At 52.1% G+C, this 21,667-nt stretch overlaps 1 protein-coding gene and 2 pseudogenes across 4 annotated transcripts in view; 2 read left to right on the top strand and 1 right to left on the bottom strand.

Annotated features, from left to right (window-relative positions):
• The window catches only part of NRG2 (neuregulin 2), a 195,289-nt gene that overhangs the window by 36,474 nt on the left and 137,148 nt on the right, over positions 1 to 21,667 (bottom strand). For all 4 annotated transcript variants that reach the window (XM_024995211.2, XM_003586310.6, XM_024995210.2 and 1 more), the window contains exon 2: positions 5,709 to 5,880. In XM_024995211.2, coding sequence (XP_024850979.1) covers positions 5,709 to 5,880 — 172 coding nt within the window. The remainder of the gene's footprint in view (positions 1 to 5,708; positions 5,881 to 21,667) is intronic.
• LOC132345756 (small ribosomal subunit protein uS11-like) lies at positions 32 to 656 on the top strand (annotated as a pseudogene).
• Positions 1,481 to 5,126, top strand: LOC112447431 (large ribosomal subunit protein uL22-like; annotated as a pseudogene).

The following is a 21,667-nucleotide window of genomic DNA, read 5'->3' on the forward strand; positions in this document are numbered from 1 at the left end:
GTTTCTTCTCTTCATTAAACAGACCCCTGGAGGCCCCTCTGGCTACGCCAGCATCTCCTCTCTGGCTCCTGCCTAATTAGATGCCAGGGAGCCCAGCTGCCCCAGGACCAGGCTTCTCCAGCTTCCTGGCCACCAGCTCTTCCTTAACACTAGACAAGCAGGGCAGGGGCTCACCTGGGGGTCTCAGGGTCAAGGAGGCATAGGGGAGAAGACGTGCAGAAATGGCACCTCGCAGGAAGAAAGAAAAGAAGGAAAAACAGGTCATCAGCCTCGGCCCTCAGGTGGCTGAAGGAGAAAACATGTTTGGTGTGCCACATCTTTGCACCCTTCAGTGATACTTCTGTCCACATCACGGATCTTTCTGGCCAGGAAGCCATCTGCTGTGTAACTGAGGGGAGGAAGATGAAGGCTGACCGAGGTGAGCTCTTTCCATAGGCTGCCATGTTGGCTGCCCCAAATGTAGCCTAGAGATGCAAGGAGCTGGGCATCACTGCCCTTCACATCAAATTCCAGGTCACAGGAGGAAACAGGACAAGCCTTCAGAACCCTTGCCCCAGGGATGAAAATTGGGCCAACTGAGCAAGTCACCCTCACCCCCTCCAATAGCACCCACAGGAAGCGGGTTCACCATCTGTGAATAGGACTCCTCAGATTATTGTGTTAATAAATTGCCTTGATGTAAAAAAAAAAAAGAAGGTATAGGGGACACAGAGATGGACCCTCCTTGTCACCCACTCACAGTGAATTCAAAGAAGCGTCCCTTACACCACCTCAAATGCAGGAGAATAAGATGGAGCCAGGCTCACAGTTACCTGGAAGGATGGAAGCTAAAACCAGAAGGAAGGGCTTCCTGCATGGAGGAGTGTGAGGTCTGTGAAAACGCCGGGGTGCAGGGAGAGCCCCTCCCCTTTGAGGAATCAGAAAGAGGCTAGGGGACAGAAACCAGGGCCCCAGGTTTGCTGAGTGCAGGCATCTTGGTTTACCAGCTGTGTGATGATCGCCCCAGTTCCAGGAAGGTGGCCCCAGCCTGGCACAAAAGGTTCTGGGGTCAGAGCTGAAGGGCGGGGCTCTGCAGCTGAGGAGCGGGGCCACCACATTCTCCTAGCTCCCTGAGAAGCCCCAGGTGCTCAGGGCTCCCTCCCACCTCCCTGGCAGGCCCTCTGTCCCCTTGCTGGGCTGACCCAGCTGCCCTGTGACAGGCGCCCTCCTCGCCTTTCTCAGTCAGCTTTCTGCTGGCAGGGACCAGGGATCTGGGCAGCTGCCTCCTCCACCCACCCGCACGTTTTCCCCAGCGCCTACCTCCTGCTGCCTGCCTGAGGGGCCTGTTCCAGCCTGCCCCTCATAAACAGGGGAACACATGGTTCCGCCGGGGAAGGGCTCCGTGCCCAGGGCTGGGGAAGGGGGCGGTCTTCTCTGGGCACAGGAAGGCTAGGCTGAGACACCTCAGTGGGGCTGCCCCAGAGACAGGCGGCGCCCAGTGGGAGGGGCGTCTCCATAGACCCAGAGTGACATTAAGACAGTGTGGCCTGGGCAGAATGGAGCACTTGGAGGGCTAGAGTGTGCACTGCAGTGTGGGCAGAGGAAAGATGATTTTGCCAGAAAGGAGACTCCTGCCCCCAGCCACCAGCACCCACGCCAGGTGAAGTGTATGTGTAAAGGTGGCGGTTCTCCGAGTCACAGTGAGGGAATGGGAAATGACAGGGAGTGAGGCGCTCTCCACCACAGCCCACTCCTCCAGCCCATCGACTCACTGCAGGGAGCAGCCCCGGGGCAGGATGGGTGGAGCCAGGCAGTTTGAAATGTGGCCATCGGGACAGGATCCTGACAGGAAGTGGGGAGGGGGCACACTCAGGCTGTCTGGAGGCCTTAGTACCCCCAGGAGACCCAGGGGATACATCCAGGCCTTGTGTGGGGACTGGGTGCCCCATCTGTCTGCTGACACCAGGGCCTGACCAGGACAGTCACTTGTTCGAAGGCAAGGTCAATGCAACAGGTGTCCTGCCCAATCCTACGCCCCCTGCACCCAGGAGAGGTGAGCAGATCCTGCAAGATCCTTGTCAGTTCACACGGAAAGCAGATGACCTCCGCCAGGCTACACAGGAGACAGGGTGTGTCTGGAGGTGGTCTCAGAGGTTCTCACGCTGGGAGAAACAGCCTCCCACCATGCCGTGAAGCTGTGTCTGAGGCACCATGGGAGGAGATGTGAGAGCTTGCTGGGGGAGCTCAGGAGGGTAACCCAGAGGGTGTGACATTTAAGCTAGGCCTTGGAGATTTTTGCAAAGGACAAGGTGAGGGGAGCGGGTACTGCCAGCACAGGGAACAGTCTGGGCCCAAGCCTAGGAGTCAGGAGCACTGAGGGGGAGAACAGCGAGATGGTGAGTTATAGGCCAGGAAGGGGAGCATTAGAAGAGCACCACAGCCTAGGCTGTCCCTGGCATACGGCAGACTCTCAAGATCTGCCAAGTAAATGAATGAATGATCAGATATGTGCCCTGTTAGAAAAACCATCCCCTGTCAGAGCCACCGGGGTCAGTGAACCTGTGGACCTCTCGAACTGCAAACAAAACCAGGCATACGTTTTATGAAGAAAGGGTCTTTACCAGACCCTCTGCTAAAGCTAGACGAGAAACTGTGAAGATGGGGCCACGCCTGCTCCACCGCTGTTGCATTCCCAGCCTTGGGTAGAGTCCCCGGCACACAACTGACGCTCAGCACACATATGCGCAAAACAGAAGTGAATTCACAAAGGGGCCTGTGGCCTAGAAAAGGTGGGGAATGCCCAAGAGTAAGCCGGTGGAGGACAAGAGGCTGGAGGCAGGGAGAGCAGAAGTGGGCGGGGAGAAGGAGACCTCCTTTCTGAGACGTGGTGTCCGCCTGGAGGGGACGGCATGAGGGCAGGCACTGGGCAGCGGGCAGTCTGGTTTCGTCACAGCCGAGAGGGAAGTGCAGTGGGGCAAGGCAGGGCCAGAGAGGACGGGGGAGAGGCAAGACCAGGGCGTTCTGGATTAGAGATGTCTGGGGCTTTTCCAGTAAGCAGCGGAGGTGACCTCTAAAAATAGTTTGCATTCATTTGACCCAGAAATTCCCACAAAATTGTGTAAATCAAGAAGTTCCAATGTTTGTGTTCATTTTCAGAACACTCGTGAAGCCACGCAGGCCATTAAGTATATGCATATCCGAGAAGCCACCAAGTATCAGAAGGATGTCATTTTAAAGAAGCTATGTGTGCCATTTCATTGTTACAGTGGTGGAGTGGTAGGTGTGCACAGGCCAAACAGCAGGGCTGGGCGCAGGGTCAGTGGCCCAAAATGAGCCCTGAATTTTTACTGCACGTGCTCAAAACCGCAGAGAGTAGTGCTGAACTTAAGGGCTTAGATGTAGATTCTCTGCTCATTGAGCACATCCAGATGAACAAAACCTCCAGCCTGTGGGGCAGGACTTAGAGAGCTCACCGTCAGATCAACCCGTACATGAGCTCTCCCTGCCTCATGGAGACGGTCCTCACTGGAAAAGAACAGATTGTTCCTAAACCAGAAGAAAAGGTTGCATGGAAGAAAAAGATATCCCAGAAGAAACTGAAGAAACAAAAACGTATGGCCCAGGAATACACACTGCCAAAACAAAAAAAGCAAACAAAAGTGAAAAAAAAAAACAGATAAGCACGGGGAACCTCAGGGGTGGTATCTAGATGGCAGTATGGATTTGGAACTCAGGAAAGGGAAAAAAAGCCATCAGACTAGAGATGGAGGCTTGGGGTCATCAGATATGAGAGGGTGAATTCACCCATGGGTGGAGAGCTCTGGGTGAAGAGCGAAGCCCCAGACACAGAAAAGTTCCAGCATTCATGATGCCTGAGAGAAGGGGCTCAGAGGCACAAGAGGATGAGGAGGCGGCACACAGGGGCAAGGAAGCAAGTGGCACACGTGCCAACAGCTGCTGAGGGGCCTGGCAGCCAGAGGGCCCCGGGAGGGGCCTGAGGTCACCGGATCTGTCAAGAGCTGCAGCCACAGAGAGTATTGGGGTTGTGTTTACAGGGCAGGTTCCTGTAGAGCAGAGGTATGGAGGATGAGCCAGTGAGGAGTCAGTGGGCAAGAAACTTCCTCCACGTGGTGGTGAAGGGCAGGAGCGAGATGGGCAAGAGTCGGGGGAGGAGGAACAGGAGACGGCAACACAAAGAGAGAGCTTTTGGAGGAGAGGTGGTGTTAGTGGTTTGTTGGGAGAGAGAGGGAGAATTCACCAAAGAGAGGAGTTTGTTGGTGGCCCAAGGGCTCTGAGGGTGCGTGTGCAGGAGGGTGTGGGTGAGTGTGAGGGTTACATGTGGATCAGGAACGGGGGTGAAGACTGGCCACGTTGTGGACTGTTTGAGCATAATGTGGGCAGCAAGGAGCACCCCCACTCCTGACTTCTGCTGTCTCAGGGCAGTGAGGGGAGGCCACCTTCCAGAAAAACAGAACAGGAGGGAGACAGGCCCCAACAGCCTGGGAAGCCAGTCTACTCTTCTCTCCAGCTTGGAGCCAGGCATGGCGGGACAGCGGGAAGGGGTGAGGGGGTCTCAGAAGGTGACTTGATGGGCAATCTGAATTTCTTGCTAACTCCATTGACTGGTGACATCCCAGAAACCCTCCTCCCAATTTCCCTCAGAAAGCAGTGTGTTTTTTTAGCTGTAAACCTTTGATCTGAACCAAAACCTTCTTAAATCACTTTCTATTTTCTGCCTGGACCACTTTCCAGGATGACAGGTCCTGTCTTTGCTCCCTGCTCATGGAAAGAAGGTCAGAAAACTGCAAGCATCGCCCAGACCCTGACCCCTTCCCTTCACAGGTTCAGACACTAAGGCCAGAGGGCAGGATGTATACATCCAGGGCCTCCCAGCAAACCAGGAGCAGCCTGAGCCCAGACATTTTCCCATTGCTTTTGGCTGTGGGGCAGGTTGGAGGGTCCTCTAAAATCATTTGCATTTTGGGGGGTGAGGAGGGAATGACAGCCCCTGGGGAGGAGCAGGAAAGGCTGGGGTGCCCCTCAGCCAGAGAGGGAAGCCTACTGTACCCTCAGAATCTGCAGAGTGGAGGTCAAGCTTGTTCTGCCTTCTGACAGCCCCTCAGGGGCCGTGAGAGGCAGGAGAGAGGTGAGGGACTGCCCTTGGATCCTTGGCTTCTCTTGCCTGCAGCCCCCTGTCTGACCAAGATGGAAAAGAGACCACCTTCCACAGCCCAGAGACCCTAGACCTTCTGATTCTCTTCCCTGGAGCCTTGACTCAAAGACTTAAGACAATCTCCAAGTCACAGGCGAGCTGTCTGAGATTCCTCTGACACCAGTCAAAGCCATGGGCCCCTCCCCTCACCTGGCTCCCTGCCCAGTGACAGCTTGCTGAGCTGAGGAACTGGTGCATCATCACCCATGACCTCCTAGACACATTATAGATCAGAGTCCTTTACCAAAGACTGCCCAGTGGTGGGCTTCAGACCCTGTGAGTCCTTTGAAAAGTTTTATGGACAAGATGGGACTTCACAGTTAAAGCTGACTTTGACATTCAAATGGCCTTCATCCATCCAGTGATGTTAATTAAGGGGCTACCACCTGCAAGACACTGGGGCAGCATGCCAGAGCTGGAAGGAGAAACTGGGAGCCACAAAAAAGGGAGATGGGAACTGGTTCCGTGCAGGAAGGAGGCAGGGCGGCTGGCAGACGGAGGGAGGGATGTTGCTCACCTGCCATTGCCATACTTGATGCGGATGTCCCGACTGCGGTTGAGCTCCTTGCCGTCCTTGAACCAGCGGTAGGAGGGCAGAGGGTTACCCGCTGCTGCCTCGCACTTCAGCGATTGCTTCTCACCCACCTGTCCCGTCTGGCTCTTCATCTTCTTCAGCTTGGGCCGAGTGGCTGTGGGGGTACAAGGCAGGAGGTGAGTGTGGAGGTGCTGAGACAGCACCAAGCATGCACAGTGGGGATAGGGCCACTGTTCTAGGGGAGGTGGGGTTTGATCCTGGGGAACCACCCTTCCTGGTGCCGTTTCCTAGTGCAAATCAACAAGCCTTCACCAAGGGTCTGTGATGCTGTCAGTGTGAGTACCACCGATGGAGAGTTTTCCTTCATGCCTGGAATGGTCTTCAGAGCTTTATACACATTAACTGATGAAAATAACCCTGTGAGTTCACTGCAAGGATGAAATCCACTTACAGATGGGGAAAACTGAGGCTCAGAGTGAAGTCACTTCCCCAAGGGGATGAAGCTGGAATTCAAACCCAGGTCTCCTGGACTTCAGTGCTTATGATCTAATTCTCGTCCCAGACCCGCAGGCCCATGGTGGACCTAGAGGAGACAGGTGGACCAGAATGACAGATACAGCTCCTGCCCTCAGGAAATCCAGTCTGGCAGAGGAGCTGGAACCTAGCATCATAGCAGTCATGGAGGCTTTGGGGTGCTGAAGCCCAGAGGTGTGACCCCAGTGGAGGCTGGGGAACAGCTAACTCAGCTCAAAATCAAAGGATGGGGGAGCTGGAAGGGAGGGAGGTGGTCTAAGCTGTGGTTTATCAGAATCGCAATGGTCAGTGATGTGAGCTGACCTGCATGTGTGAGGTGGCATGGCTGTGTGTGGGGTGGGGCCGGGGGACATGGGCCCAACCAGAGCTGCAGGGCTGCAAATGTCAAGCTAAAAGGTTTCTCCTCTTTGTCTTGAACACCATTCTATTTCCACATGCCCCAGTCTCCCATGTTTCATCTCCTTGCTCCCCTCCCTCTACCAACCTATTAAAAAAAGAAAAGAAAAAAGTACTCTGTTCTTAGGAAGGTGATGGCAAGCCCATGTTCCCTGCTGAGTGTGTAATAATTCCACTGGGACAGCCCTTGACAGGACACCAATGCCTTTGTGTGTGCCCTCATTTGGTCACTGAGCTCTGTAAGGCAAGCGGCATGCTGACTCAAAGGGTGATGATGACATTCAGGTTAAGAAACTTAGCCAAGGTCACATAGCCAGGCAGCCCAGAGCTGGGACCAAAGCCCAGGTGCCTGGATGTGCAATGTATCAGGGTTGCACCCGGCTGGTGTCTGATTCTGTAGCCTCATTATCTCTATTTGAGGAACCTGGTTGAAGGTAGGGTCTGCTAGGGCCAGAGAGCTGTCTAGTGACAGCAGACCCCATTTGGCCATTGGTCCATCCCCTACCACCTCAGGCCAGAGCTTGAGCTGGCCCTGGATAAAGACAGATGAGAGGGCCTGGCTATAGATGGGGGCCTCTCAGTGAACCTAACCCTGGGCTGCTGCTTTCAGTAGGGAGTAGATGAGAGTGGGGGCTTTCCTGGTGGCTCAGCAAGTGAAGAACCTGCCTGCAATGCAGGAGACACAGGAGACGTGGTTTCGATCCCTGGGTTGGGAAGATTCCCTGAAGGAGGGCATGGCAACCCACTGCAGTATTTTTGCTTGGAGAATCTCATGGACAGATGAGTCTGCCAGACTACAGTCCCTGGGGTTGCAAAAAGTCGGACATGACTGAAGCTACTGAGCACGCCACACATACAGAGAATGAGGTGCATGGAAAGAAAGGGATCCCAAAGCCTTAAAAAATACAGTACATAGACTCAAAAAATGGTGCTTGTGAAATGGTTTTGTTCATTTTTGAAAATTAAAAAATACAAATGGATAAAAGAAGAAACTAAAATCATCCATTATCCTAGAACTCATAAGCAAAACACACATATACCACACCTACACATCTATTTTTAAACAAAGTGGGACCAGTGCCAGTAACATGTTTCTTTCATTTAATGAAACACTGTAAGCCTTTCACCTTGGCATTAATTATTAATAACAAATAATTCCCAAATAATAACAAATAATTCCCAAATTATAAGGCAGTCATCTCCAGAGAGAGGATAAGAGACATTAACTGAGAAAATGGTTCCATGAGCAACTCAGTTTGGGAAACCTGCAAGTACGCATTAAAGAAGTCTCTTCATCAGCTTCAATATGATTCCCCAAGTAAGAGTCCTGGAGCTTTTGGGGGAACCCTTAATAGCATTTCAAGGAAGTAAAGTTATGTGGAATAAGTTCTAGAACCTAACTTGTGTGTGTGTGTATTTATAGGTATTTAAATATTTTAATAAATATTACATTCACATGATTTAAAATTCAACAAGTGAAAAATGGTATATGACTTACACAAGTCTCCTGATTTCTGACCATGGCCACGCAGTTGCCTTTCTAGGAGGCAATCAATTCTATCAGCTCCTTTTATGTCCTTTCAGAGATCTTTCAAGCACAAACAAAACCCCCTAGGATTCACATACAGTTTTTTCTGTAGCACCATTTTCAAGGTTACATAATATTCCTATATGGGTATACCATAATGTAACCAGTTCCTATTGTGGGGGAATTTAACATACAGTCTCCCCTGCCTCACTACACCTCATCACAAACAAGCCCAGAGGAATATTCTTGCAGCTCTATCCAGTGTATATATTCAGTGCACATCATCCTTTGTATTGATACATATCCAGTGTATTCTGCTGTACGGGCAGTGAGGCTCCTGACTCACACTGCCTGGAGTCAAATCCAGGCGTTGCAACTTGTTAGTTCTATATACTCTGTTGTTGTTGTTTAGTTGCTAAGTCGGGTCCGACTCTTTTGTGACCCCATGGACTATAGCCTGCCAGGCTCCTTTGTCCATGGGATTTCCCAGGCAAGAATACTGGAGTGGGTTGCCATTTCCTTCTCCAGGGGATCTTCTGGACTGAGGGATGGAACCTGCATCTCTTGCATTAGCAGGCGAGTTCTTTGCCATCTGAGCTACTAGAAGTCCTCAGGCCATTGTCTTAATCCTTTTGGGCCTCAGTTTCCTCAGAAGTGATAAAAACAGCTCCTACCTCATGGGATGATGACTGGGAGGATTATATGAGATAAGGTATGTAAAGCCTGGCCTGCACAGAGCATTTAAGAAAGGTTGGCTATTATTGTTATTATTATCCACCATTATTTCCTAAGGCAATCTTCCTAAAAGTGGAATTGCTGCGTCAGAAAGGGGTGGGATCTTCCTCAGTTTTACATGTTGCCAAATTGTGTTCTGGAAAGGCTGCACCAGTCTGCCCTCCCACCAGTGAATGATGGTGCCTGTTTTTTCCACACCCTCACCAACACTAGGTATTATCATGTATTTAATCTCTGCCAATTAGCTAGGCAAAAGATGATGCCTCTTTGTTGTTTGATTTGCATTTTTTTGATTCCCCCTGGTGAAGCTGACTGCTTTTCCTAAGTGTACTGGCTCATTGTATTTCTTCTCTTTGAATTGCCTGTTCTTGTCTGTACTCTGTTTTTCTATCAGGTGCTCATCTTCTTACTAATCTGTAAGAGTTCTTTATAAATATTAAGGTTGTTCACCTTTTGCTACAATATTTTCCTCTCGTTATCTGCTCCTTACATTTTAAAATACTAGTTTATTGTTTGTTTGGTTTTTTTTGAGGTTTTGTGTGGGGTTTTTTTTTGTGAGGTTTTATGTGTTTCAATCTGTGGGACTTTCTGGAACTTCGTTATTCTAATGTGACTGAAGCCCTGCCTCAGCACCCTTCCCCCTTGCCTACACCCCACCATCCTCCTACTGCTTGTTCTGGGGACCCCAGTCACTCTTTATCAATAATTGTCAACCCTAGATGCTAATGAGAACCAAATGGTAGTAGTAGTAGTGAAAGTCGCTCAGTCGTGTTCGACTCTTTGCGACCCCATGGACTGTATGGTCCATGGAATTCTCCAGGCCAGAACACTGGAGTGGGTACCCTTTCCCTTCTCCAGGGGATCTTCCCAACCCAGGGATCGAACCCAGATCTCCTGCATTGCAGGCGGATTCTTTACCAGCTGAGCTATAAGGGAAGCCCAAGAATACTGATGTGGGTAGCCCATCCCTTCTCCAGCAGATCTTCCCGACCCAGGAATCGAACCGGGATTTCCCGCATTGCAGGCGGATTCTTTACTAACTGAGCTATCAAGAATCAACTAGGAAGCTAGTATGTTGGTGCCTGGGATGTCTTCTTGGACATTCTGAAGCAGGACCTGTGAGAGGGGGTCCAGGTATGCAGGTTTTAAAAGCACATAATAAATATGTAACATACTGTAAGCAAAAGCACATAAATGTGGAGCTCAGTGTCTGGCTGCAAGATGAACACATCTTTAGAGGTGGCTTGACTCCAAGGCTGGGTTGGCACCTAGTGGTCTAACCTCTTGGTCACCTGGTGACCTGGTCACCTACAACTAGGCTCCACCCCCTCCTCACGAACTGAGGACACAGAGAGCTCTTCTCAGGTTCTAAGGTGCCTCCTTTCCTTGGTTGGAGAGTGTTGATATTCCCTGCAGTTCTGAGATGAGGGAAGCCCCTGACCCTACCCTCCCGACCCAGGCCCCCTTCCTCCGAGTGAGCCAGGGTGGGGATGGGGGGTTATCTGGTGGGAAGAGGCTGTGCTTCCTGACAGCAGTCCTGGTGCAGTACTGAGCCCTGAGCCCGTGCCTACTGCTTCCCAGTCGCAGTGATGGCGGCACAGAGACTGATCCAGAGACAGCAGGCATGACCGCAACTCAGAGGACCCGGGATCAGGGGGCTTCAAGGTTGTTCCCTGCCACCGTGGGAAACCCAGATCGTAAGAAGCCACCCCATCTGGTGAAACTCTTCTGTCATTCAGCTACTTCTTGACAGTCTTCTTACTTTAGAGCAACCCCATCTGGTTCGCTTGTTCCCCATTCATTCATTCATTCATTCATTTACCCTATTATATGCCAGGCACTGTCCTGGGTCCTGAGTGTATAGTAGTGAACAAGGCAGATAAACGTCCTGCTCTTAGGGAGCCTACATTAGAGGGAGGAGAATATATAATAGCAAACAATCTCAGGAAACATGAGGCCAGAAGGAGCTCCCAGATAAAGGCCTTGAGCGGGGAATGAGCTTAGTGAATTTAAGGGATAATAGAGGCCTAGGTGGCTAAAAGATTATGGAAGACAGGGGAGCCTTGAGAGAAGGCCCCGTGACTGACATGAAGCTGTGTGAGTGAGGATGTCAAGTCTGAGTTTGTTTTGCCTCCCCACCTCCGACTTCCTATGTGCCTACTAGAAATTTTTAAATTACCTATGTAGATCGTATTATATTCCTATTAGCACTGTTCTAAAGGATGACAAAATAAAAACAACCACACATTTGAATCATGCTGTGTTCTTTATGAAGAATCTTCTTTTATGTCTCTTAACGATTCCCCACAAGCATCCTCTGAAAACTATGTATCCTGCTCTAGCAGAGTCCAGTCCTGGTTCTCAGACATTTTAGTTCATGGCTCTTTGAAAGTCAAGGATGGGTGTTTTGAAAGGAAGAGGACCATAAGAACAGGCTGTACTTTTTTGCTTCAGGCAAGACCCTTGGAGAGCCGGGCGGCAGCTCAGGGAGCACACTCTGCAGGTGGTACTGGGAACAATGCCCAGGGAACCCCTGCACCCTCACTCCTGGGCCTGGAGCCCTGTCAGGCTTTCTGCCACGAGGAGTGTGGACAACCTGGCCAATATGGCCCTGGAGCTTTGTAGATGTGATGGAAAGTATCAGAACTTACAGGCTGGGGAATGACATGGTCTTCCTTTCCTTTCTGCATTTTAAGCTTGTTCTAATCCTGAGCTGCCATTGCTTCTCCCACTGCATCCCATGGATTCAGTACCAGATGCTGGGGACACCTGGGACAAGGCTAAGAGACTGTGGACACAGCAGATCTTTGAAGGGCTGAAGATGGAGCTTACGGGGCATCAGACATGAGGGGGCCAGCTCCAGCCTTGGCCTGGGCACCCTCTCTGAGTGGGGTCTGGTATTGTTTGGATGTCTTTTATGGCCTAGGGCCCAAAGGGCAATGCTAGTTTGCCATATGGGGACCACGGCTCTGTGTCCCTAGAGTGTCTTGGGGTCAGAGCTGAACCAAGCAAAGAAACAGACTTCCTGGGGTGGATTGGATCTCTCAGGACAAAAGCTGAGGCAACCCAACTGTGTTCATGGAGTGCTGTGTGCCAGACAGAAATGACCCAGCCTCTTGTGGAGTATCCGCTCCCACCCACCAAGGAGCTTAGCTTGTCCCTTTCTGGTACTGTTTTGTTACATAAGAGATACATTTTTGTTGTAGAAAAATTACACAATACAAGGAAAAAGAAAAGCACATTTCGATCCATTCAGTTACCATCAGAGAGAAAACCACTGACAACATTTTCAAATAACTCCTGCAAGATTTTTCTCTTGAAAACATTTTATATCCTTGTTTTCTTGGTTAGCATATTATAAAGGCATCTCCCCAAATCTAGAAATATAGATCTAAATTATTTTTAAGGTTGCATAATATTTCATTGTTCAGATGAATCTGTTTGTCTCCAATGTTCTGCTGATATTAACAATACTGCCATAAACTTCTCTATAAATTCAGCTTTGCGGCCAAAGGGAGGGGGTGTCAGAGTCCTGAGAGTTTGTGAGTATTTCCCCACAAAGAGAGGGGATCCTCAAAGGCCCAGCACGCAGGAAAATGGACAGATGAGAGGCATTAGGCGGAAGAAGAGGAAAATCTGTGCTTGAAAGAAGGGAGTGGAGATTCCCAACACCCTGCTTCCCTGGGGCTGTGCCTTCCTCACAGGGGAGGGGCAGGCAGCATGCTGATGATCCTTGGGTGTTGGTCAGCCTGCCCTTCATGCCCCTAATGTCTCCTCCACAGACCAAGCCCTGAGCTCCCATCCTCCTTGAGGGGTTACTTTGTTCACTTCATAGTCCTGCCACTTACGGACCACCTGAACAGCAGGACTTGGGCTTCCCAGGTGGCTCAGTGGTAAAGAATCTGCCTGTCAATACAGGAGACACTGGTTCGATCCCTGAGTCAAGAAGATCCCCTGCACAAGGGCATGGCAACCCACTCCAGTATTTTTGCCTGGAGAATCCCATGGACAGAGGACCCTGGCAGGCTACAGTCAATGGGCTGGAAAGAGTCAGATACAACTTAGCAACTGAACAACAACCAAACAGCAGGACTAGGGCTCTCAGGGTGTCGGGGTATGGGGAGAGCTCCTCTGGCAGTTTTCTAACAAGAAGAAAGTCTCTCAAGAATGACCCATGGGTACATGATAAGCCGCTTCAGTTGTGTCTGACTCTTTGCGACACTATGGACTGTAGCCTGCCAGTCCTCTGTCCATGGGATTCTCCAGGCAAGAATTTTGGAGTGGGTTGCCATGCCCTCCTCCAGGGGATCTTCCCGACCCAGGGATCTAACTCATGTCTCCTGCATTGGCAGGCTGGTTCTTTACCAGCCTGCCAATGCTGGTCATACCCCAAGGATGACCCAGGTCTCCACAAAAAGACCTCCCTTGAGGAGGGATCCTGTAAAACCTTCAGGCACAGCTCAGTTGCCACAGTTGGGTCATGGTTATTTGGGGGCTTCTGCTTTCTCACCACCTGATGCCAAGCCAGGGCATCTGGCCCACATCTGTGTGACAGGGAGTCCCCAGAAAGAACCTCACTGAAGATAACAACACCAGTAAGGACTACCAGGGGTGCTCCTTTCCCACATCCCAGCCCCGAGGCCAGGAGGTACCGCTGCTGCCAGCAGCTTGACCTCATTCCTCTCGGCAGTGGGCGGTGGGTGCGGAGCCTGCAGAGATCTGAGAGCAAGACAGACGCCCGGGATAGGGCCAGGCAGCCCAGCCAGGAGGACCTGGCCTGGCCTTCCTCCCGACAACCAGGGGGCAGGGGCAGCGGGCTCTTAAAAGGGTTAATGATCCTCACCTCATGACTAAGGCTGAGCAGTCCCCTTTGCGGGGCAACACCTAGAGACAATGCGACCAGCCTGCCTGGCATCAAAGTCTCCCACTGGCCTGCTGCTGGCGGACTGTGGGCCAGCCCCCCCACCCCTCTCCCACCCAAAGAGTGACTGTGACCTATGGGAGGTTAATTACAGACTCCAAGTTCAAATGAGGAAGAAAGAAGAAACAACAACAACTAAAAACACAGCTGGCTTAAGGGAGCACAGAGGGCCTGCCCTGAAATAAGCCGTCAGGTATGTCTCCCCGGGGCTGGTGGCAGAGCCATTTGGTATCCACAGGCCAGGCTTCACAAGGGGAATGCGACTTGCTGGGCCTCTTTGCTTTCCCTGAGCCATCTTTCCTCAGCCAACCATGCCCAGCCTGGTGCCTGGGCTTGGCTTGCCCTCTTCTCACACCATTCAACAAATGTCCACCTCAGTCCCTGTGATGTACCAGGCACCAGGGACACGGTGCTGAGCAAGGTAACGTGGCTGCTGATGTCGGGCACCATTGAAGCTGGAAGGGGGCAGAGCCTCCCTGGGTACGCCTGTGAAAGCCAGACCAGACCCAATGGGCTGTTAGCTTGGCAGGCCAGGGGCCTGGCACCTCAGCTATAAGGCAAAGAAGAGGGGCCAGGGCTGGCTGGGGATGGAGCTAGAGCGGGGAGGCAGATGCTGGTCCATGAGTGAGGGTAAGAAGGGGAGGACATGAGGCTTGGCAGCTCCAAGACCAACAGGATGGTTCCTGCCTTAAACATGGGATGGCTCCTTCCTGCCCATACAGAAGTACCCACCCATTGATGCCCAACCTGACAGTGTGACGGCAGGGTGAGAACAGGCCCGGCCCAACCGCCAGGGCTGACACTGTGTCCATCCTGTCCCCCAGCCCCCTCTGCCAGAAGCCTGGCGGCCTCACAGGAACACCACCTCCTGAGGACCCTCCCAAGACAGGGATGCCTAGCCCTGGGAGTCAGGCTGGTATACCCTGCAGTTCCTCACCTAGGCCCAGGGCTGAGACATGGGGACACGAGCAGCAGAGATGGAGGGCTGCGGGGGATGTCGCCTATGTCTGGGGAGACTGCACATGTTCACAGAGCAGAGGTGCCATTTCCTGGGGTTGCATCAGCGTGGATGCACAGAGTCCCTGGTTCTTACCAGTGCTTGGGGCACAGGCCAGACACCTAGAGTTGGCAAGAGGAGGCTGTGCTAACAGAGGAGAGAGTGTCAACCCAAGACACCACACATCTCCCAATTTTCTAGCTGTCTGCCTGTAAATAAGTTGTTTAGCCTTTCTGGGTCTCAGTTAACTCATCTATAAACCATACTCTGCCTGTTTTAGAGGCTGGGGTAAGAGAACACTATGCTGCTGCTGCTAAGTCACATCAGTCGTGTCCGACTCTGTGTGACTCCATAGACAGCAGCCCACCAGGCTCCCCAGTCCCTGGGATTCTCCAGGCAAGAACACTGGAGTGGGTTGTCATTTCCTTCTCCAGGGCACGAAAGTGAAAAGTGAAAGTGAAGTCGTTCAGTTCTATCAGACTCTTTGCGACCCATGAACTGCAGCCTACCAGGCTCCTCCGTCCATGAGATTTACCAGGCAAGAGTACTAGAGTGGGGTGTTGTTGCCTTCTCCGAATGCTCTCTATGGAGGGATGGAAGAGACTATCATCTCTCTGGCTTCTGGTGGCAGAGGGAGGGACAAAGCAGAGATGACAGTGTGGGGAGGACTTTATCAATTGCCCAACTCTGTTTAATCTCCTCACTGGAAAAGGATGGGCCCTGGCCTCAGGGAACACTGTGGAGAAGGCCTGCTGCTAAGGGACAAGGCCATCCCTTGCTTGAGGAAGCCAGAGAGAGAGAGAGAGTTGAGGAAGGGATCCCAGAGCCCTGTTCCCCTCTGGGACAGGTCTGCACTTCCCACCTCATCAGCCTGGCTGCAGAAAGTTGTTCCTGAGGCTCCAAGTCAGGGGAAAATGAAGTGCGGGTGGAGAAAAGGGAGTTACTTTATACACCAGACAAGACTGGCTTCTCAAACTGGGTTGCAATGCAAAGCCGCACGATGACCTCAGGGCTTCTTTCTGAAGGGTTTGCCAAGCTCATTAGTAAGGAAAAGCAGCATCTTTGTATTAAAACAAACAGACCTATGATGGAGTACAATGTCAAGTTCATGTGGATTCTTAAGATAAAATAAAAATACAGGAAATCAGAGAAATGTTGGGTTTTAGGGGAAAGGTCTTAGTTAGCCTTATACAGGTAAAGCCTAAGTGTGCACCAAATGTGCACCAAATGCAGATGCCTCAGTGGGTGTAGGGGGTCCACGATGCCAAAGGCCTGGCCACCCTCCCTGCAAGTTATCCTTGGAGAGTCTTGGCCTCTGGAGTCTGGGAGAGCTGAGATGCAGTCCTTGTGGTCCAGATTAGTGAGACAGAGCAGGGCTGGAAAGAACTTACCCTAAAACACATGCTGCCTGGATCTTCATCACTAGCTCACGCACAGCGTGTGGAAAACCAGTTTCTCCATTTTTTTTTTCTCCAGAGATGGTTCTTTATCCTCGGTTCCCTCTTTCAATCACCTTGTCATCTGTGACAACTCTGTGTTTCTCTTGACCTTCCCCAATGGTGGAGATCAATCACCTTCCACCAAGCCTCACACTCATAACTCTCCATTGTCTGGGGTTCAGGTTACACTGCTCCTCATCCCCCCGCACCACTCCACTAGCAGTGGACATGGGGAATATTCACCTCTGCGTGCCTCTCCAACACTCAAGAAACCTTCTTTGGCTCCTTGATGTCTGTAGAAGGGAGGCTGCTGGTCTGCCTTGGCTGGAAGCCAGGGCCTTCAGAGGGAGCTTGCTCGGTCAGTGAATGGACCCCTTCCCATACACCTCTGTGCTTCCCCCAACCCATACCTGTAGGAATTGTATATTCCAGGCTGATCCCCAAAAGAACTTGCTCTGGATTCTGCCTGCCCCCATGCCCCCTGTGCATGCCCTCCTACCATGGCCTTCCCCACAGAAGCACAGCTGAGAGTGTCAGAGGCTGGGGGTCAGACTGGTCTCGGCTTACATTCTGGTCTGCCCAGTGTCCTGTATAACTAGACAAGTTACTTAACGTCTCTAAGACTTTAGTTCCTTGTCTGTAAAACAGAGATAATCTCACCCACCTCTTAAGATTGTGGTGTGAATTGAATGGGGATAATGAATGTCAAGAACTTAGCACAGTGCCTGGAAAAGAGAGACAGCTCAACTGGCAGTTCTTAATCTAAATCCCTTGAGATCACCTCAGATGCCACCGCCTTCTCTAATCAACCCAGCCAGGCACAGCCTCCGCCTCGCACAGATTCTCTGCCCTACAGGGTGGCTTTCTACCTTGGAGGGAGCTGGGTTCTTATCTTTCTAGACTATGGGGCCCTTGGGGAGGGGACATGTGGGAACATAGCTAGATTCCTGGTGTCTGGCACCAAGCAGGTACTTGCTCACTCATCACTGGCTCAACAGATGAATTAATGATGTAAGGCTGGGCTGTGACAGATGAGGCCTCATAGTGGTCCAGATCAAGACTGCCGCCAGTACTCGGGAGGGTGGAGTCCTTCGATGGCTAATCCCAGAGCCCTTTCCCACCTGATGCTCCTCCACAACTCGGTCCTTGCCTTCCTCCTTGGCCAAAACAGGGATCTGCCCTAGGACCACCGAGCAGATGGTGCAATCGGGGCCTCCCTGAAAGACTATGCACTCAGCCCGCCAGGCTGCTTGAGCGCTGAGGGGCTCGTGGCCATGGGCAGGGGGCTCAGTCAGGGCAGCCTCTTCCCATGAGACTGTTCCTCCTCAAATTGAGAAGGTGCCAGACGTGTGCATCTACAGGGGTGAAAGAGCTTGTTAACAGCCTCCTTCACGGGTTCACTCAACCATGTACCAGGTACTCACTTTGGGAGCTGAGGGTCATGTAACAGTCTCCCTGGTGGAGATTCTAGCTGAGTGGGGGCACTGTGATGGGGGGGGGCCACTGGGGGCCATGGGGACACAGACATACACCTCCCTCTTCACCCTGAGGGCCAGGAAGGGCTCTGCAGAGGAAACAAAGCCTGTGCTGGGCCTGAAGGGCGACCGAGAGGAGGGAGACAGTGTTCCAGGCAAACGGTTCAAAGGCTGGCCAGGGCAGGAGACCACGTGGCCCTCGGGGAACTGAGACATGGGGCATGGTGGGCAAGAGAAGGGGCCAAGTCTTAGGAGCTGTTGTTCTTTCTCTGGCCTGTCTGTGTCTGTGCTCAGTTGCTCAGTCGTGTCCAACTTGTGATCCCATGGACTGTAGCCTGCCACAATCCTCTGTCCATGGAATTCTCCAGGCAAGAATACTGGAGTGGATTGCCATGTCCTCCTCCAGGGAATCTTCCCATCCCAGAGATGGAACCCAAGTTTCCTGAATTGCAGGCAGATTCTTTACTGTCTGAGCCAACAAAGAAGTTCTCTGGCCTTGTAGCTGCCAAACTCTTTACCTCATTGGTTTGTGAACTTCTCTGGGCCTCAGTTTCCCCATTTGCACAGGGAAGGGACTAGCCCACGAGCCCAGATCCAGCCTTGCCCAGCTGCGCCAGAAGTCACAGACCTCTGGCAAGGCCCAAACTCCAGCCAGAATCCTTCTAGACTGCTGCCAGCTGGTGAGCTGTCCAGAGGCAAAGCCTGCATGCCCTCCACCCACCATCACCAAGCCCATGTCCCGACTGATCGGCTGGGAAGTGGAAAGAGCCCTGGGTGTCCCCTCTCCTTGCCACTCCTTCTACAAACTGGTGGTGGCTGACATGCCTCAAGAGCAGCTCTGGGAGACTAGGTCGGTCTCCTGCTCAGAACTCTTCACTCCATGTGGTTTCAGAGAAGTCTGAACTCACAAGCCTGACACTCAGAAAACCTGTTTGACTCTGTGGGTCTCTCTCTCTTACACACCATTTAGCAGTGTATCTTTGGGATTGCACTGTATTTCCCAAATACCCTCTGTTGCCCCCTTCTTTAAAATTATTTATTGCTTTGGCTATGCCAGGTCTTAGCTGTGGCATGTGGACTCTAGTTCCGCAACCAGGGATCAAACCCCGGGCCCCTGCCTTGGGAGTGCAGAGTCTTAGCCACTGGACCACCAGGGAAGTCCCTGTTGCTCCCTTCTCAGCCCACAAGGTGGCGACCCCATTCCCCATTCCCCTGGCAGCCCCCCAGCATGATGCCTGGCACAGGCGCTGTGGGGCTGGCTCTGGCCTGGGAGGCTGGGCCACAGCTTAACCAGCAGTTCTCATGCTTCAGCATGCATCACAGTCAACCAGAGGGCTTGCTGAAACACACATGCTGGCCCCCATCCCCACTGTTTTGATTTAGAAGGTCAGGGGGTGGGGCCCATGAACTTGCATTATTAGCAAGTTCTAAGTTTATGCTTTCCACCAGGTCCCCACCAACTAAGACATTCATCTTTTGCACAGGGGGTGCCAAAAGAAAAAAAAAAAAAAGGACCTGAAAACTGCCCAGACTGATGCTAGATCCCACTGGGCTCTCTGGACCCTGAGCTTGGTTTATGGCTGGACTACTCGACATTAATACCCTCAGGCTTCCCAAGAGCTCCTGACTGTTGGTGCCACCTCAGGGCCCTGCGCTGCCCCTTGGGTCAGTGCTCCCCTGTTCCCGCTCACACTTTGCTGCCACAGTCACACTGCAAGCTCCCTGTAAAGGCAGGGACTCAACCTGCTCATCTCTGCATCTTTCAACCCCGCCCCAGAACCCAGGAAGTAAATATTTGACCAGCTGTTTGATAGGAAGGACCTGCTCCAACAAGTGGACCAACAAACAGAGCTACCCATGCCCCTCACTGGTTCTTCTTGGGGGGCCAGACTGTGGAAGAGCCTGGAGTCAGGTGGACTGTGCAGGGCAAGGCAGGGCAGGGGGCAGACCTGAGCCTATAACCCCATGCTGCCACTTAGTCATGCTGGATCACAGGCAAGTCATGGACTCTCTCTCTGCCTCAGTTTTCTCATCTGTAAAGTGGGGATGATAAAATAGTACCTAAACTTCATAGAATCAGGACTGACACATAGTAAGTGCTCAGTAAATGACAGCTGCCTCCTTTCTCCCTGCTCCTCTCCCACCATCCAGCTGTAAGCAAGTTGGGCATGAAATGTTCCTACCTCTTGGAAGGCCCTCTCTCACCCTGGTGAATTCCGGCTCACCATCCACGCTCAGCTCAAACGTCACTTTCTCTGTGAAGCCCTCCCTACACCCTCCCTCCCTTTCCTCATTATATACCGCATGTATCTCTGGCTTTACACTTGGTTCCAATCACAGGCATTTGTGTAAAGCTCTGTCTGAGCTTCTTGAGGGCAGGGGCTCTGGTTTACTCACATGGGAGGAACTCCGTGAATGTTTGCAGAACTGAACACACTACAGGAATGAGAGCACATGCCATTTGTATAGTTCCCGCGTGGCCAGGACCTAGAGGTATTGGTGAATGGATGGGTGGCAGGGCCAGGCCTGGGCTGGAGGAAGACGGAGAGCATATGCTTCACTCGCCTCTGCAAAGTTATAAATGCTGTGCTGCAGGCTCAGACACAGTGGGAAAACATAACGGCCATGGTTCTGATGGGCCCCAGGTCTCAAGTTTTGGCAGTGCTTTGCCAGCATTAAAAAAAAACAAACAACAATAACAAAACAAATCTCTTCCCTATACCAACTATCCATCAGACCAGCCTTGTGGGCCTGAATGCAGAGCAGACTCGGAAGACTGAGTGGGGCTAGGACCAGGCCTGGTAGCCCCACTGGAGACCCCACCCTCAAGGCCAGGGCGAGGGCCTGCCCATGCTGGGCCACCACTTTTTCCTCCATATATCCTCACTCTGACACCACCCTAAGGTCAGCCAGCCCTGAAGCACCCAGCACCAAGGGCAGAAGTGGGGATCACTTAGGGATCCTCATCAATATCCAAGTCCAAGGGCTTCTATTCCCAAGAAGTTGCTGTTTCTTTTCCAGCAGCTCACAGAGCACACAGACCAGAGGGCCTGAGAGAAAGAAGGGCCCAGCTCATAGTCTCTTAAGGGAGACTCTCCCCTTTGTTTGCAGCCTGAAGCCCTCAGTCCAGTTTTACTTCTATCCCAGACCTACTGGCCACCTGATTTCCCACCATAGATGACTCCCTGTTTGCTCCCAGCCCCACTGCTGTCCCGTCTGGAAAAGCTAGGGCTCTCCGTCCCATCGCCCCCATCACTGGGTGCCTGGGACCTGGGCTGAGGACTGATGAGTCTTGGTGTGTGAACTGCTTTGAGCTCTCAGGATGAAAGCCTGCTGGGCAGTACAAAGTCACTCTCTGCTTGTTGTTCTTGTTCCTAATGAACCTCGAGGTGCCAGGGAGCCGGAGCAGAGCGTGAGGCACAGGCTGAGCCCCAGAGGGCCGGGAGGACCGCTCCAGGTGCCCGGCACAGCGGGGTCAGCCAGGGGCCAAGGCCAGAGGTGGCAGCTGCCAGAAACAACTGCCAGATGTGGCTTAGCCACGTGCACTCAGGCAGGCACATGACCACCTCTGACCTGACCCTGGACAGTCTAAAGACAGGAGTTTATCCTAGGAGTCTGGGTGCTATCTTCACCAAAGGCAGGAGATAGAAAAGATGAAAGAGAATGACCTTGCAAGGATTTCTTTGCGCCCACTCAAATGATCCGTGTCCAGAGTGCTCAGCTAGTGATGCTAATCCACCTTCATACTCCTCTGAAGACCAAAGCCTGCCCCCTGCCCTGCTGTGGGCAGACACAGAGTCCAGTTCACACGGGAGCTCCAACAGAGGGACGCTTTCCATCAAACCCTGACTGGCCTTCCAGGGGGCACACGAAAAAGGCCAGTGACTTAGAATCAAATTCCAAAGTCACTCTTCAA

Source organism: Bos taurus, chromosome 7 (genome assembly GCF_002263795.3).
Source record: "Bos taurus isolate L1 Dominette 01449 registration number 42190680 breed Hereford chromosome 7, ARS-UCD2.0, whole genome shotgun sequence".
In the NCBI taxonomy this organism is placed as follows: domain Eukaryota; kingdom Metazoa; phylum Chordata; class Mammalia; order Artiodactyla; family Bovidae; genus Bos; species Bos taurus.